This window comes from Mesoplodon mirus (assembly GCF_964341445.2).
Source record: "Mesoplodon mirus genome assembly, chromosome: 19".
Taxonomy (NCBI): domain Eukaryota; kingdom Metazoa; phylum Chordata; class Mammalia; order Artiodactyla; family Ziphiidae; genus Mesoplodon; species Mesoplodon mirus.
In genome coordinates this window covers 28933677-28951700 of record NC_138995.1, presented here as the reverse complement: position 1 = coordinate 28951700, position 18024 = coordinate 28933677, and the positions used below count along the sequence as shown (strand labels likewise).

Here is an 18024-nt window from a genome sequence, read left to right as displayed (position 1 = left end):
AGGCAGTGAAGTGTGGGTGAGAGGAAGATGCAAACAAGAGCTGTTTACTGAGCACTTACTAGGTGCCAGGCCCCATGCTTAGCCCTCAACACACATGAATTCTTCAACCATAACAACCCTGTGAGTAGGTCATATTATTATCATCTTCAGTTTTCAGATGAGGAATCTGAGGTTGAGTGAACCAAATGACCACCCTGAAGTCCAGTGCTGGTGACAGGCAGGGTGAGGATTCAAGGTTGTGTCTCTGACTCCAAAACCTGGCTCTAACCCCTGTTGAGCTGCCTCTCTTGGGCACAGCCCTTTGCAGCTGCACTTGCCCAGCTCTAAAATGAAGTCTTGACTGGCACATGGCTAAGGTCCCTGCTGGCTCAGGTGGGCTGGCAAAGACCCAAGACTTCCCAGGTGACATCCCCAAACATGGGCCCGTATCCCCCACCTGGCTTCACCTCCAATTCTGCCATCACCCCTGTGCCACAGCCCCAGTGAAAAGGTGAGATGGGAAAGGGGAGGGGTGGGCTGGGGGCTGTGTGTCCACACGCCCTACACCTGAGGGAGAGGCCACCATGGGAACAGCAGCTCTGGCTCCAGCCAAACTGGGTTATCTCATAATCCTGCTGTGCTAGCCTGAGCCTGGCCTGCCATCCTCTGATACAATATGAATCAGGCACAGTTGGCAGCACTGAACTCAAGAAGAGATTTAGGATGGCTATGGTGGCCTCCCCAGCATTTGCTTCTTTTGCTCCCCTTTCCTTTTTCATGAGCTGATTTTCCTCTGGGGAATTCACTCTGGTCCCAGGAACCCCTCAGGCAATCAGTACTGCATCCCCTTGGTCACAGTGACTGTTTCAGGGATGGGCGTGTGATCTAATTGGGGCCAAGGAGAGGGAGGGATTCCCAGGACCTAAGTGGCTTCTCAGGGAAGGGACTGCAGGGGCACATCTTGTGTTCTGTACATCCCGGGATGCTCACAGGTCAGGTGGGGTGGGAGGATGTGGTGACGTAACTGCTGTAGCCATTTTCTTGCAAGGCAAGAAGTGATTTTGTGGAGTGTCAAGGGAAGGCTGTAAGGGGGACAGAATGGAGAGATGAAGAGGAGCCAGGGCCATCATCAGAGCTGCTGAGTTGAGCCTCACCTGCAGCAGGACCTCTGGATTTTTTTTTTTTTTTTAATTTTGGCCATGCCATGCGGCTTTGTGGGGTCTCAGTTCTCCGACCAGGGATTAAACGCAGTCCACGGCAGTGAAAGCGCAGGATCCTAACTACTAGACCACCAGGGAACTAATTCCCCACTCTGGACTTCTTAATCCCTGGGTCAGGTGATTTTTTTTCTCACAAGCCAGTTTGATTGTATCTCTTATCTTTTGTAACAAAAAGTGTCCTAACATTCAGAGAGGGTCTTCGGCAGTGATGCAAGACCACTGTAGGTTGCAGCGGAGCAAATAAATAAGAAGGGGAGAGGGAGCTGAGTAAAGCAGAAGATGGACGTGTGTGGCTATGGGAAGGGCAGATGGGCTCTGGTTTTCCTAGGGAAGCCATCCCTTAACCCACGTGTGTGGTACTATACCCCCCACCCCACAAGCATGCAGAGCAGGGCCTCCGAGCTAGGGAGGGACCCAGATACCACACCTTGGCCACCACCCCTGCCTGTGACTCACGGTCTCACCCACACAGTGCCACTGCCTTGGCACACCTAACCCCTTTCCCATCCTTGACACCCCTCAACGGGCCAAAGTCCACCTCTTGGCCCCCAAGCTTCTCTGCAGTACACTGGGTCCCCGGGAAAGGATCTGACATTCACAAAGGGCTCAAATGTGGGGTTTGGACCAAATAAGGTAATAGATACAGTCAGGGAGAGACCTCTGGGGTGAATGGTGACTGTGCTCACCAGAAAGCTTTAACCTGTGTCCCCCTATAGGACTGCACAGCCGACACATGCTGTGTACTAACATTTTTATAAATCCGGTAACTATGTTCTGGGTAGCACAATTACATTGCATTGCATTCGTGGTGGGTCCAAAGTATTAATTTGTTAAGTACACACATTTAAAATATACCACATGGGGGGCCTCCCTGGTGGCGCAGTGGTTGAGAGTCCGCCTGCCGATGCAGGGGATACGGGTTCGTGCCCCGGTCTGGGAGGATCCCATATGCCGCGGAGCGGCTGGGCCCGTGAGCCATGGCCGCTGGGCCTGCGCATCCGGAGCCTGTGCTCCGCAACGGGAGAGGCCACAACAGTGAGAGGCCCGCATACCGCAAAAAGAAAAAAAAAAAAAAAAATTTAAAAAAAAATAAAATAAAATATACCACATGGGACTTCCCTGGCAGTCCAGTGGTTGAAACTTCACCTTCCAATGCAGCAGGTGAGGGTTTGAACCCTGGTCAGGGAGCTAAGATCCCACATGCCTTGTGGCCCAAAAACCAAAGCATAAAACAGGAGCAATATTGTAACAAATTCAATAAAGACTTTAAAAATGGTCCACATCAAAAAAAAAAAAAAGAAACTTAAAAAATAAATAAATAAAATAAAATTAAATGTACCACAATTTTGTGACCTTGTTTTAAGAATTCTTCATTTTTCAAATGCCAGGAGCCTCAAAAAATGGGTGTTGGGACTCCCCTGATGGCGCAGTGGTTAAGAATCCACCTGCCAATGCAGGGGACACAGGTTCGAGCCCTGGTCTGGGAAGATCCCACATATCACAGAGCAACTAAGCCTGTGCGCCACAACTACTGAGCCTGCACTCTAGAGCCTGAGAGCCACAGCTACTAAAGCCCACGCGCCTAGAGCCCGTGCTCCGCAATGAGAAGCCACAGCAATGAGAAGCCCACGCACCGCAACGAAGAGTAGCCCCTGCTCACCGCAACTACAGAAAGCCCACGCGCAGCAACGAAGACCCAAAGCAGCAAAAAAAATAAATAAAATAAAATTTTAAAAAGAATCCACCTGCCAATGCAGGGGACATGAGTTTGATCCCTGGTCCGGGAAGATCCCAGATGCGGTGGAGCAACTAAGCCTGCGAGCCGCAACTACTGACCCCGCGTGCCACAACTACTGAAGCCCATGCGCCTAGAGCCTGTGCTCTGCAACAAGAGAAGCCACTGCAATGAGAAGCCCACATATTGCAGCGAAGAGTAGCCCCTGCTCACCGCAACTAGAGAAAGCCCGTGCGTAGCAACGAAGACCCAATGCAGCCAAAAATATAAATTAATTAATTAATTAATTAAAAAAACAAATGAGTGTTGGCCAGGCAGGCCTCTCTTAGCTGTTCTCTACATCTTCTGAGGCTGGGAGGTCTCCTTGGCAGCTTGTTTGCCACCCTAAAGACACCTCTGAACCCAAAGGATGCACCCACAATGTTCCCTCTCCAAAGAGGAGGCTGTTGGTTCCCCCTGTGGAGTAGCCAGGCAGAGATGTGGGGGGGGCGGGGGTGGAGAATGAGGGCTGTAATGTGAGGCCCCCCCATACATCCAAGGGAAAGGCAACTAGTGGGGACCCCACCCTCATCCTGATGCTCGGGACTACTTACTTGCACAGTTGTAACATTTTCCCACCATTATTAGAGCTGGGCGATGGAGGGCTTACAGGGAGAGACAGAGATGAGGGGTGTGTAAGCTACTGTGAAGGGGTAGTGGGGAGAGAGGGAGAGAGAGCGGGAGGGGACACTAGTGCAAGGCATCATTGCCTGTGGTTTTTCATTTACTGTTGGTTGGAGCCTTTAGGTTTCCTTTTCTTTCTTTTTACATATTCCACACCTCTTTCTACAGGCAATGAATGTGCAGAGGCTGGCAGAGGCCCAGGCTCGAACGCCCACTCCACTCGGCTCGCAGTGGAAGGGCAGCCAGGAGGGGCTAGACGGAGGCCAGGTGCGGCAGTCACCAACGAACCCAGAGAAGCTGGGGGGCTGGAGCTGCTGCAGGTGCCAGGGCGGGCGGGTGGTGGTGTGCCTGTGCTCTTCTCGGGGAGCCCTGTCCCAGGCTCACACGGACATTCTTCCCAGAGACTCTGCCATAGCTTTGTGCTGCCAGGAGATTTACCTGCCACGAACCATTTTCTTGTCTCCGGTGCCCCTCAGGACAACATTCTAGCTTCTGAGCCTATGTGGGTGCTGTAGACTGAATGTCTGTGTCCTCTCAAACTTCATATGTAGAAATCTAATCCCCAACATCGTGATATTGGGATGGGGATTAGGGGATTAGTGCCTTTATAAGAGACTCCAGAGATCAACCCCATTCCTTCCGTCGTGAGAGGACACAGTGAGAAGACGGCTGTCCATGAACCAGCAAGTGGCCCTCACCAGACATCTAATCTGCTGGCACCTTGATCTTGGACTTCCCAATGTCCAGAACTGTGAGAAATAAGTTTCTGTTGTTTAAGCCACTCAGTCTATGGTATTTCTGTTATATCAGCCAGAAAAGACTAAGACAGTGGGAAAACAAAGGCAGAAACTGGAGAAGAAACGAGGACCCATCTCTGCCCCAGCCTGGAGGAGCACCCATCCACCAGAGTACCTCCCCCATTCCTGGTCGCTGGACTGGACTTCCCATTGACTCAGTACATCTGCTTCCACATTCTTACTAATTCCCATGACAGTCCACAGGCAGGGTGGCAGGTGGTGACTGGTGCTGTCCCCCAGCACCTTGTCTCTTGCCTCTGTGTCCTACTAGAGTGGCCAAAAACCCCACATTTTTGCTTTCCTCAGATCCCGTGCTGCCAGGCCGATGCGAAGTAAGAAGTCGGGCTGCCCTGCTTCTTCCTCCTGCCTCTGGAGGCCTTGTGAGAGGGGGTCACCTGCCATCCTGGAGCCATGAGCGCCCGGAGAGCCACCGAGGTGCTGACCCAGGCCCCGATGCTGCACAGCTGCAGAGCAGCCCCAGGCTGCCGACTCTCAGGAGTCCCTGTCCAGGAAACCATGGCCCTCCCTACCGTCAAGGACACTGCTGGTTGTGTGGTTTTTACGTGCAGCCCAATATATCCTAACTTGCACAGGGAGACTCAGAGGAGCTTTGTGACTTGCCCAAGTGAAAGTGCTTACCATTTAAAGCTAAGGCTGTGACTACCCCAAACCCAACACAGGGAATACCTCCATAATCCTTCCGTAACTGTAATGGCAGCCCATACCCTGCTTCTCGAGGAACAAGGCCAGGGAGCGTGTTCATGCTTGGCCTGGTGCCTGTGGATCAAAGGCCTCAAGGCAGGAAGGAACGTGGGCTTTCTCCTAGGTGAACTGTTTTTCCAACAATTTAGTCCCAAAGGTAACTTCTTCAGAATGTCCTGGGGAAGCATACTAGGCCCAGCCTCCTCCTGGAATGTCCTTCATCTTTGGGCCTGGACCACAACCCCTGAAGTCCACGGAGAAGACCTCGAGGCCCAGTGTGACCCTCCATCAACAAGGAAACACTCTCATGCGTTCTCAACACTTGACTTACTAAGGCAGGGAATGGCTCAGCATTTTATCAAGATTCAGAAAAATGGTTTTCTATTTAGCCCTCAGTAAACTCCAAAACTCAGTGGAGGAGAACGCTCCATCTTCCCCTCATCAGCACCTCTTCATTAAATGCCAATCATGCAAGAAGTCCAAGCCTGCTGCGGCTTTCCGGATTCTCTAGGGTGGGCAGTTGACAGCAGGATGGAACCCAAGCAAAGGCAGGGCTCCTCCTATGAGCACTCAGACCCCGGCACTCACCTTTATTCAGCTCAGGCTGCCCTCAGCCAGGGGGGACTGCTTCCCTCCTACCATTGTTCATCTGTAAGGCCTAATCAACCTTTGAAAACTAGAGTAGTTGTCACTCTGCTTCAAGGCACATGATGCTAATAACAGCTAAGCTTTCCTGAGTACCTACTGTGTGCTGGGCCCTGCTCTAAGAGCTTGTACCTATTAGTCCTTTAATCCTCAAGACAACCCAGTGAGGTATGTCATTATCACTGCACTTTCACGAGAATAAAAAACACTATCTGCTGAAGCATCTGCCTTCCTTGCCTGCGCCCTGGAGGCAGGAACTGGGTCTTGCCCACCACTGCGGGAACATCAATGTGGACAAATGGACGGGTGAATGCTCAGGTGGACAAGACCATCCTGGCCCTCCAGACTCACTGTCTAGCTGCAGAGGGGAGGCATCCTGAGGCAGAGGGCCGGGGAGAGCTGGGGCTGGAGCTCCAAAATGACAAGCGTTAAGAGGAGGGGGCAACCATTTGCAGCTGAGGAAACCCAAGAATACTCTAAGGAGGAGAGGAACTGGAGGGACATCTCAAAAACCTGAAATTTTAATCCCTCCTCTTCCTTTCCCACCTTGAAACCTGCTGTTCCTTTGAGCCGGTTCTTCCTTTTGGAGTAAGGCCAGGAAGAGCCACTTGTGCCACCAACCTGGGCCAAGGTATTAGCAGCCAGGTCTGGAACTCCTTATGGCAGGGCTTAAAATAAAGATGCCTGCCCCAACCCAGAGCCTGGGGCCCGATCCAGCCTTAGACCACAGGGAGCAAGCCAACCTGGCTGCACTGAGCCCTGCAGAGCTGGGGAGGCCTTGGAAATCAAAGGATGGGATCCCTCATCTTTTCATTTTTGCACGTAAACCCACCTCCCTGTGCACTGTCTGCCAGGGATGTGACTGCTCACGAAGTATCTGCAGGATGAGTGACTAACCAACCAAATGAAAGAAAACGAGGCCCCAAGTTGGCTGAGTGATTTGGGGCAGACCGCTGAGATGGAAAGAGAAGTGAACAGTGATTCAGAAAACCTGAAGTTCTAGTTCTGGGCCTGCCAGGTCATCCCTTGAGTAAGTCTCTTTCCTGTTGGGCCCAGGTGGGGCCTATTTTTTGCCACCATCTGCAAAATGGAGCAGCAGACTTAGATGGCCTTGAATGGAGGAGTTTCAAACTCTATTAACCTGGGCAGGCAGGGGAACAGAGCCAGGCCAGGCCTGGTCCGATACAGCTGAGGAGCGGCGCGGTACCTAGCGTGCAGCAGTGTACATGCTGCTGCCCAGAGGAAGCCTCTTCCTGGCCTCAGGTTTGGGCCTTCATGTGTCACCTCCCCAGCCCCCATCAGATCTGACAACCACCACTGAGGACCGCTGCGGTTTCTCTAGACCCCAGGAACTCAGGCAGACACAGACCAGAGAGCATCCTTGCTTTTGTCTGTTTCAGAATTTGTATAAACCACAGGGTGAACGGCACTGCGCCGTGGAGATGGCACCACCATATTCCCGATTAAAAAGAAGTTAGGGGCTTCCCTGGTGGCACAGTGGTTGAGAGTCCGCCTGCCGATGCAGGGGACACGGGTTCGTGCCCCGGTCCGGGAAGATCCCACATGCCGCGGAGCGGCTGGGCCCGTGAGCCATGGCCACTGAGCCTGCGCGTCCGGAGCCTGTGCTCCGCAACGGGAGAGGCCCGCGTACCACACACACACACAAAAAAAGAAGTTAGTGTTCAGCGCTCCGCTGTGTGACTTAAATGTCAAGATTTCCTTTACCAGAGGAGATCCAATGACATTCTGGAATCTAAGTATGAAATTTGATTCTGCCTCCCCAAATAGTGCCATTATCTCTAAGGAGGGGGTGTTCTAATGAAGCCTCTTGGTGTGACATTAGAGGCTGAGCAGCAATTCCAGCAACAGCACTGATCTTTAGTCCCGCTTGGGTCACTGACCCCGGGCCGCCCATTAAGTGCTGTACTGTCAGGCACTGTCCTAAGCACTTCACATGCATTACCTCATTTAATCTTACAACAGATGAAAGGGGACAGTATTAGAATTATGCCTGTTTTGCATACAGAAACACTGAGGGTTAAGGAAGTTAAATAATTTACGCAGGGCCATATAGCTGGTGATCCAGCTGGGATTTGAATGCAGTATCCAATACTTCTTGTGTCAGGCATTGTACTAGATGGATAAGATCTATATTCTGTCCTCAGGGAGTTTATAAGTTAGTGGGAGAAATAGGCATATGCACAAACGATGAAAAAAACGAAAATGAGTGTATTTTCAACTGAATAAAGCCTCATACAAGTTCAAAGCATTATCTCTTCGCTATTGTCCCATTATAATGTACTTTACATATGCAAGTATACATGTATATGCACATAAATTTTATGTATATTTTTATATACACATGGGTGTGATAAAATTTATAACATGGGATTGTTCACAGACTTTCCCCCTCTCCCACGGTGGTCCAAGTGAACCTCCTAAACCTGTAATTGTCCAGTTTCCCCCAGACTTTCTTCCAGTGTCTGAGTTTAGGTCAGTTCTGCCACACAAGTTTCTCTGCTTTTGTGATGCAGATGAAGGCCCTGGGCTGAGGATGGAAGACGGAGGAAGGAGGAGGGGGAGGGACTCCACTCAAAAAGTTAAGAGAATTTACATGATAATGAACTGGGGGTGAGTAGGGAGGGAAGGAAGGAGGGAGACGGAGATGGAGAGAGAGACAGGGAGAAGAAGAAAGAGAGAAACTGAGGAACAGTTGGAGAAAGGGAAAGAGGGAGAGGAGGAGAGGGAGCCCCTTCTAGGCATAGAGCAGGAGAGGGAGGAAGAAAGCAGGAGGAAAAAAGGCGGAATAGCAAGAAGGAGAAAGAGGACAGGAGGGGAAAAGCCTGGCAGGCTGGCGGTATAGAGATGGTCTCTTGGGGAACTGCGAGAGAAAGCAGCTAAAGAGAGTGGGGTTGGGACAGACATGAGGAAGACAGAAAACAACCTGTGAGAAAAGCAGTGGGAGTTGCCCTTTGAGTCCCTTTTCATATTTTTGGAGAAACTCAGAAGAAAGAATGGGATTCTGAAGACTTGTTTTGCCTGGTTGTACTGTGCCTATTTAAATGGGACTCTGCTCCGGACCTGAGCCATATGAATCATAGCTTCCTTGGGGTTACAAATCTGTATTATACACGTATATATTTTGTGCTGAATGTCCTTGGGTAAGTCACTTTGCCTCTCTGTGCCTCATTTTTTTTTCACTTGTAAAATGGGGATAACAATAGCACCCACTGCACAGGTAGCTGTTAGGATTAAAATTTTTAATTAATATAAATGGTTTAATGCAAGCCCTAGAACATAAAAATTGAAAGCAACTATTATCATCACCTTCAATTCTTGGAGCTGCAGTTCTCTGAGTCCATCTACTACTTGCTGACTCCACCTGGAGCCCATGAGGTTGAGACCATATTTGGCCCAGCCCAGCCTATCTCCTGACTTTCTGCCAGAGGTGTCACCTTGTTCCCAGTCATCAAGGCCGGTAACACTAGAGTCCCAGTTTCCTGATCCTTACAGTTTTGCCCCAGTAGCCAAGTAACTACCAGGTCCCTTTCTTTCATCACCGCACATCACTTTGCTGCCCCTCCTTTCCAACTCCCATCGAGACCCTTACTGTAGCTCCCAACCTGCCTCCTGACCTTCAGTCTCTCCCACCACTAGCCCACCATGCATATGCCATCATGATAATCTCCTAAAACTCGCTTTCATCCCATCCTTCTCCAGCTCAAACTTTATCAATGGCTGCCTACTGCCAACAGGATAAAACCCAAACCCCTTGGCATACTTTCCAAGGCCTACCCAATCTGGACCTAACTGTATCTTCTAACTTTCCCACACCTTCCTACATCCTGATCCTCTGTCCTGGCCACTGGCCTCCTCCGTCAGTCAAATCTCCTCTGGTCACCACCAACCCATGCCTTTTATTCATGCTCTTCTCTGCTTCAAGTCCCTTTCCTCACCTACATCTGTGCCTGTGAAGCCGTACCTCTGCTTCAAGGACAGTTCCAGCCTCACTTCCTCTAAGAAGCTTTCCCTGACCACTTCACAGAATGAGCCTATGAGCCCTGTCCTCTCAAGCAGATGACCAGCCCCTTCAAGGCCCCATCCCACATTCCTCTGAATCTTTCTCCAGAGCTTAGTACAAACTGAACACATAGTAGGTACTCAGTCAACATCTGTTCAGTAGTGATAACATTACAGGTTCTTTTCCTTTTTTCTCTAAGTACCGAGAAAGTCAGAAATGTCATTCTACTCAAGAGATTTTTTTGGGTGGGCCTACTATGTGCTGAGCACTGTGCTGGTTGTTGGGGTGGGGAGGTGACCCAAAGATGAATGACACAGGCCTCGAGCAGAAAGACCGTAGACATAATGAAGTTCTTATTCTAGGCTGCACTGGTGGGCTTTATGAGTTCCAGAGCCCCCTGAAATCGTATGAAAAATTTCCTGGACATGTGAGTGAGTGCACGGTTCTGGAGAGAAGGCTCATGGCTTTCATTAGCTGCTCAAATGGGTTTTGATCACCCTGAAGCGCAAGGGTCACTGCTCTAAGGAAAGAGTGACACACTGCATGACATACATGCTCAACAGAGAAAGCGCTGAGCTGAGCTGAGCTGAGCTGAGCTCTCAGGGGAAGGAGGAAACCTTCATGCAAAGACGGGAGCTCAGTTGGTCCTTGCTGAGCAGGAAGAGCTCCAGGGGTAAGAGAGGGGAGAAGGCACAAGAGGCAGAGGGTGTGGTCTGAGCCGAGGCCTGGAGGTGTGGGAGTGTGTGGTATCTATGGGGAGCAGTCTGTGGTCTGGGGGGGCTGGGGCATGGGGTGTATAAGGAGATCCCTGCTGTTTGCCCAACAAAGAGGCTCTTTCAGGCTTGGGCTCATGCACTGTCATATGGCCTTAGGTGAGTCCACACCCCAGAGAGGCTTCAGGAGAAACCAATCAGTCCTCCCTCCACTGGGGGGCCAGGGCAGGGGGGCAAGCCAGCTGCCAGGAGAAGTCAAGGACGTTGTTCTAATGAGGTATGGCAAGGAAGCTTCTAGATACTTCTCTGTATGGAGAGTATAAAACTGGTTGGCCCAAGCAGGTGCTGGGTGTGGGGCTGTTTTCCTCCAGATACACCATTATGGGTGGGGGGACGATGGCGGACATGCGGAAGCCAAGAGAGAGAAGGAGGTCTTTTCTTTACACACCAAAACACCAATCTGGGTCGGCTCTGCATGGGATGGTTCTCCCAGATCCAAACAGCAGATCCCCCAGGTGGGCAGCCCCTGGGAACCCAAGAGAGGCAAGAGTTTGGAGACCCAGCCTTGGGGTCAGGGCATCTGGGCACCAACAACTGGCCAGATGCAGGCAGACCTGACTGGAGGGAGTCCAACACCCCAGGGCCCACCTCTGCCCCCAGGTGCAGTTCAGGCTGAACAGAGCTTCTCGTTCCCAACTTGCCAGGCTCACTTCTCACTCAGGGCCCTGGTAGTGTCCGCTTAGAACCTCTGTCCCTCCTCCTCCTCCCATGGCTGGCTCCTTCTTATAGTCGAGTTTCATCACAAATATCCATTCCAGGTTCAGGGGAACCTTCCCTGGCCACCCAGTCTGAAGTGGCTGCCCCCTTCCACCTCAAGCCCCTGACAACTGATATACAGGCAGGTGGGGGATCCTTGCGCCCCGCTGCCCAGACAGCAAATCCAGAGCAGCCCACTCCCAGGAAACACCTTCTCCAGCTGCCTGGCTCACTTTAGCCTAAGGTGAAATAACACAGGAGGAGGTGCCCCAGGGCCTGGAGGCCTTTGCCAGCCAGAAGGACTGTGCCTGACAAACCTGTGCTGCCCCACAGACCCGTCAGGCGTCTGCCATGGTGCCACCTGCCGGAAGAGGACTGGGCTCCAGCTCCTCTCTGTGTCCAGTGGACTCTCCAGGGAGTCCCCACTCTGCTCTTGGTCTCCCTTCCCAGAGGAGCCTTTCCTGATCTCCTACTTGAGGGTTGTCTCAACCAGGAATCCCACAGAAGAGGAACAGCCACAGAAGCCAAGGGGTTCCGCAGTATAGTCCTTGATATATCATCTTCCTGGCAATTCCCAAGCAATTATCTCTCTATTCAGGATAATAAAATGGAAAAAAAAAAAATCCCCCCGGGAACAACAAACGTTTTCCAAAACTGAAGGAGTAAAGCATTCTGAAGTCACACTGACTGTCTGGGTTATAATCAGGGCAGGAGGTTTTGGGGAAAGAAGACTGGTTGGGAGGTGGGTGTGGCGGTGAACACACATACTCTTGGAAGATCTCGCAGGCTGTGGTTGTGTGTGCCTGCGTGCATGTGTGTTTGTGTTTGTGTAAGGTGTGAGCTGTGGACACATGAGCTTTTGCACTAGGCCTGTCGTCTGGTTAACTGAGATTCAGGCTCCATGCTCTCTCTTTGGCCAAAAGGCAGACAGAAAGACCAAAGGCCTGTGGCCTGTCCCATGTCTGAAGATCATACCAGGCATTTCCTGCTCTGGGCTTTAATGCCTAAGTTGACTAAAGTGAGTTAATACTTGTAAGGTGCTTAGCACAGTGCCTGGCAGCTAGTAGGTGTTCAATACAAGAGAGCTATTTGTATAACCACTGTGGCCATTATCATTAAAAATGAATGAAGCCCTGTAACTTGTCTGGCTACTTGTAACCTGTCTTGGCTACTTCTGATGATCTGAGTTGCTCTTTGCTGACTGGTTTCTCCAGCTCCACTCCTACTGTGCTCGTTCCTGTATCCCCAGCAAGGCCTGGTACACTGTACTCTCAGTGAATACTTAGTGGAAACAAGACTGAAGAACTCAGTGCCCCTGGTTCTGCAGGCCCTGGCTCTATGACCAAATCCAAAGCTGGTCCCTGGGGAGAAGTACTTCCTCTGCAGAACCAGCTTCCAGACTCAGCCTTGCAGAGGGGCAGCGCCCGGCTTCCCCACCCCAGGCTGGTCTTGGACACACTCTCAGTCACCCAGTTCCCATCTTCCGGAAGGAGGCAATGCCTGAGCTGGGATGACTCTGTCGCATGGAATTAGGATTTTGTACATAAAATATTGAATTTTACATTTAAAGCTATCTGTCACAGATGATTTATCAGACCCAGAGAAGGTGCGGATAGTTTTCCTCTGTGAGGGAGGTGATTTTTTAGCCAAGACAGGATATATACACGATGTATAACCAAACCACGCAGTAATCGGAGATTAACGCTCTCTGTCCAGAGGCTCCAAGGAGGGGCCCAGGTGCTCGGAGGCCTCTACCTGCTCCCCTCTTCAAGCTCCAGGTCACAGGAAGGGGATCGCTGGGATTCAGGGTCCCACCAGGAGACGAAGAGTCCCTTTTAGATAGACTTATCTGAGGCTGTTTTCCCTCCCTCCCTTCCTCCCCCACCACCTTTTATTTGGCTTTGCCAGTATAGCTGTGTAAGGTTCAGTCTTACAGTTAACACAAATGTTTGCAAAAAAGAGGCTTTTACAACTTATTCCATTCACCACTTATCAGATGCCTGGAAACTCAACTGAAAAATTGTCCCTGTTCTAGGATGTCGACCTCCTACAGGAAGGAGAGCCTCTTCGGTCCTCAGACTCACCTCGGAGGGGCAGAAAACACAACCCATGGGGCAAAGGAGGGAAGAGACTGAATTCAAATGGCTGCCCCACCCCCCAACAAGGTAAGGAAAGCTCTCCTAAGGAGGGAAGACTGTGGCCAGGTGGGGCTTGTTTTGTCTAAGAAATATTTTTTCTGTTCAAGTTAATTGCCCAAGGGCATGTACTTGGACAATGTTGTGAGAGTCCCAGTCACCAACCCTTTCTCATCTGCAAAATAAACCCTGGAATTCTATGGCTGTTGTCTCCTTGGCGATTGTGCTGTGGCGGTTTACTTGTCACCAGAGTCCCTGTTTGACTGTATTGGCCAGGTCAACTGGTACACTGGTGGGTGACACAGCACAGTCTCGTCCTGTCCCTGCACGGCAGCCTGGCCTTATAAAGAGGACGCAGCTGGTACCAGAGACGGCCCTCTCCTCCCCGTGTGCATGGGCGCAGCAGCCTACCTTTCTCTCCTTGTCACCGTATTCGATGCCCAAAGTGTCCATGGCCCGGACGATGGCTGCCAGGGACTGGATGGTGTTGCTGTAGACAACGGGCTTGTACTGTTTCACGTCTTCTCCAGAGAAGCCATCTTCGTGGATGATCCTAGAGCAAAACAACACACAGCATGCCTGATGAGTGCGCTGTCCACACCTGGCACCGAGAGTGCCGGGCATGTGAAGCCCCACACCAGCCAACCTCCCGGCTTAGCTGGCTGAGGGCCGAGCCCAGCTCGGATGCTGAATTACTGAGCTGCTGTGATAAAACCACAAAATCTGAAGGAAAAATCAAACTAAATTACTGAAAATTAATCTGAAAAACAGAACAGTGGAAAAAAGAAATGCAGCCTTTTTACATTCCCTATGTACAGTGAAAGAAAGATCAGTCAAGGGGTTGACAATACTTTAAAGCACTTAGAACACACACTAAGCACTCGATAAATGTTCGCCATTAGTATTTTTAAGCAAAGCTCAGGGTTTTAACTTAAATATCCAATTAGGAGTACACTGCCGAAGACCCCTGTGAGAAGCCTGCAAACGAAGAATACATGTTTTCTTTCGCAGAAAGCTTACGCTGCTTTTAATGAAGGGAAGAGCACTCACTTAAAACCTTCCTTTTTGACCAGAGAAAAGCCAACAGAAGGAGTTGCCTACTCCCCATCCTCAGCTGGGATGTGACCACTGTGTCACCCTTATTCTGATGGCTCTGAACATGACATGGAGGACACGAAGGCGACACGGCAGTTCTCAGAGGCCATGCGATACTCCCTGCCCTCCTGTTCTCAGGTTCCTCTGGGGTCAGGGCTGAGGCTAGACATGCCCTGAGGTCCCTGTTCCCTGCAGATGGCGGCCGCTCAGTGAATGCCTGCTGCCGACAAGGGTCTGGGGAGGAGAGAGAACTAGAGAGGGGGTAAAGCCAAGACTTTGCAAGAATCCTCTCATGGTTGAGGTAATTAAGAAAGGACAAATGGATTTCAAGACTAACATCCAACATTAGTCATCCCCCGTGCAAACTCTCCTGTGGTCATGTTTTTCAGTCCAAGACTGAACGCTACCTGTAACATGTACATCCACCTGTATAGTAGCTCAGACCTCCATTTCCACCTCCACAGCCCCTCTCCAGCTGTTCACGCCCTTCAGTACAGGAGAAAACTGCTAACAAGTTTTCTTTCTTTGTATAAACAGTTTTACTGAGATATAGTTCACAGACCACACAATCCACCCATGGAAAGCGTGTGATTCAGTACTTCTTAGTATATTCACAAGGTTGGGCAATGGTCACCACAGGCTAATTTTAGACCATTTCTGTCCTCTCCAAAAGAAATCCTGTACCCATTAGCAGTCCCTCCCCATCCCCTACCCCAGCAGTAAGCAACCACTCATCTGATCTGCCTTCTGTTTTTATAAATTTGCCTATTCTGGACATTTCACATAAAGGCAATCACACAAGGTGTCATCTTTTGTGACTAGTTTCTTTCACTTGGCATGTTCATCCATGTTGTAGCATGCATCAGTACTCCCTTTCTTTTTATTGCCAAACTAGATTCCATGTACAGATATACCACGTTTTACTTATCCATTCGTCAGTTGATGGACACTAATGATTCCTGTTATGAAATATGACTTGGTGCTGGGTTGTGAGTCTTTATCCTGAGTTTCTCTAAGAAGCAGATCAAAATGACCCTATTGCCTTTTCACTGACTTTTATTAGTCCTAACTCCGTTTTTGTACAAGTTTCTTGAGTGTACTCCCAGTCTGAGGCATTGGTGTACAACCACGGGGGATCTCAAAGGGAATTGTTAGTTTCCACTGTAAACAGCCAGAAAACTGGACAAAATACATTAAACAAGTGGTTTCAGACACCGGAGAACAGGCAGCAAAGGACCGTAATCCGGAACAGAAAGGAAGCAAAGCGTGGTGAGTCCTATGATTGCCTTGGCTTTCTGCCTGGAGGCGTCTACCAGACCTCAGTGCAGGGAGGGAGGACCCAAGCAGAGCACAGGGGTCTTACTGAGCTGATGGGATAAAGATAAAAGTTCAGGAAAGCTGTGGGGACTGGGAATTGAGGGGCAGAGTACCAGAGAGAAAAGTGCAGAGAGAGAGAGAGAGCTCCAGATATCTGAACAGGGGTCTCCTTGAGTCTTTGGCTGAATAGAGTGAGACTCTACGAGCTCAAGAAACAAGTGTCAGGGAGCTTATAAGGTGAACACCTCCCAGAGCTGGCCCAAGGCTGGGAGATGCTCAAGTTCTGACTAAGCAGAGTGGAGAGCTGACACCTAGGGCGTTTGGCAGAAACCCCAGAAGGCTCACGCCATGGTAGTAGGGCTAAACTAGCCCTAGAGTAAAGGCTACATTAGACCTGCCCTGACAAAACTGAAAAACGGGCCTTAAAAAAGCAAACTGACCCACAAGTAACTTAACTGCCTGACAATAAAATCTAACACTCTTTAAATGAGGACAACAAAATCCAGACACTTAATAATATCCATAATATCCAGCATCCAATAAAAAATTTCTGGGGGCTTCCCTGGTGGCGCAGTGGTTGAGAGTCCACCTGCCGATGCAGGGGACGTGAGTTCGTACCCCGATCCGGGAAGATCCCACATGCTGCAGAGCGGCTGGGCCCGTGAGCCATGGCCGCTGGGCCTGTGTGTCCGGAGCCTGTGCTCTGCAACGGGAGAGGCCACAACAGTGAGAGGCCAGTATACCGCAAAAAAAATAAATAAATAAAATTAATTAATTAATTAATTAATTAATTCTGGATATGCAAAGGAGGAGGAAGGTGTGACCCATAACCAGGAGAAAAATCAGTCAACAGAAGCAGACCCAGAAGTGACAGAGATGATGGGATTAACAAATAAGACCTCAAAAACACCTATTTAAAATATTTTCAAGAAATTAAAGGAAAACATGAGTATAATGAGTAAAGAAATGGAAGATAAAAAAGAACAAAATGAAGTATCTAAAGATGAAAATACAATATCCGAGATAAAAATTTCACTGTAGGGGATTAACAGCAGATTTAGACACACAGAAGATTAGTGAACTTGAAGACACAGATACAGAAACCATCCAAACTGAAGCAAAGAGAGGAAAAAGGCTGAAAATTTATTACATAGAAGTAAAATTTATATAATAGCACAAAGGATGGGAGGGGTAAAATGGAAATATACTGTTGAAAAATTCTTGTATTATACATGACGTAGCATAATATTACTTGAAAGTAAAGCATGATAAGTTAAGGTACATATTGTAAACTCTAGAACCATCACTAAAAAAGTCTCCAAGACCAGACTCCCCTCAGAGGGTGACCTCTGGGTGACCTGAGAGGTGCAGCCTGGATTTACTGGTCCCCATGACACACTCTCCCAAGAAGCCAGTGCAATGAGTTTCTCATGCTTCGTTCTGGACCAGCAGGCCTTGCCACTCTTCTGGGAATACTCTCTAGACCCTCTACAGGATTTCCTTCCACTAGGGGATGGGACTATCATTTTTCACACCTGTTAGTATTAATTCTTTACACCACCTAACAAGGTAGGGAGGGTAGGATTTTATTATACCCATCTCTAGAAAAGGAGACTGAGCGAGACTGAGTAACTGGCCTAATGGCTGTCAGCAGGCAGGGAGAGAGCCACGTGCAGGAGCAGCACCCAGGTCTCTGAGCACACAGTCCTTTCTGCCACCCCTCAAGCCTCAGACTGGACTAGGCAGAACACTGCCTGGAAGGTCTCACTGGTGCCTGGGGTGGCCCAAGATAGAGAAGCTTCATTTGGGGTTTACAAAAATGATGCAGTTTGGCCAAAAATTGCTCAAATCATGATTACTGGTTGCAAAACTTGTTCAAACTGGCTTATATTAGCTTAAAACTGGGTTTCCTGCTTCAGGGTAGAATTTTACACCTTCCCTTCCCTCTGACTACAAAGTAGTAAGTACTCAACCATAGAAAAGTTGCACCATACAGAACAACACCAAAAATAAATAAATGTTCATAATTCTGCCATTCAGAGAAAAAGGCTGGATTTTTTTAGTGTTAAGTCCTTCAGTATTTCTTTCATGCCCCATTCTTCTCTGCTTCCTAACCCCTCGCCCCAGCATTGATTTCAGTCATATATCCTTATAAGTATCACTTAAGGCCCCTTTATTTTCTATTTCCCATCTCATTCCGGAGAGTGGTCAGAGCTTAGGAGTCAGAAAGACGGGGTCGCCAGCTC

General features: G+C 49.6%; 1 protein-coding gene across 4 annotated transcripts in view; it reads right to left on the bottom strand.

The window, feature by feature from the left end:
- The window catches only part of GNAO1 (G protein subunit alpha o1), a 171719-nt gene that overhangs the window by 69214 nt on the left and 84481 nt on the right, over window positions 1–18024 (bottom strand). For all 4 annotated transcript variants that reach the window (XM_082607727.1, XM_082607726.1, XM_082607729.1 and 1 more), the window contains one exon: window positions 13778–13919. In XM_082607727.1, the coding sequence (XP_082463853.1) occupies window positions 13778–13919 (142 nt within the window). The remainder of the gene's footprint in view (window positions 1–13777; window positions 13920–18024) is intronic.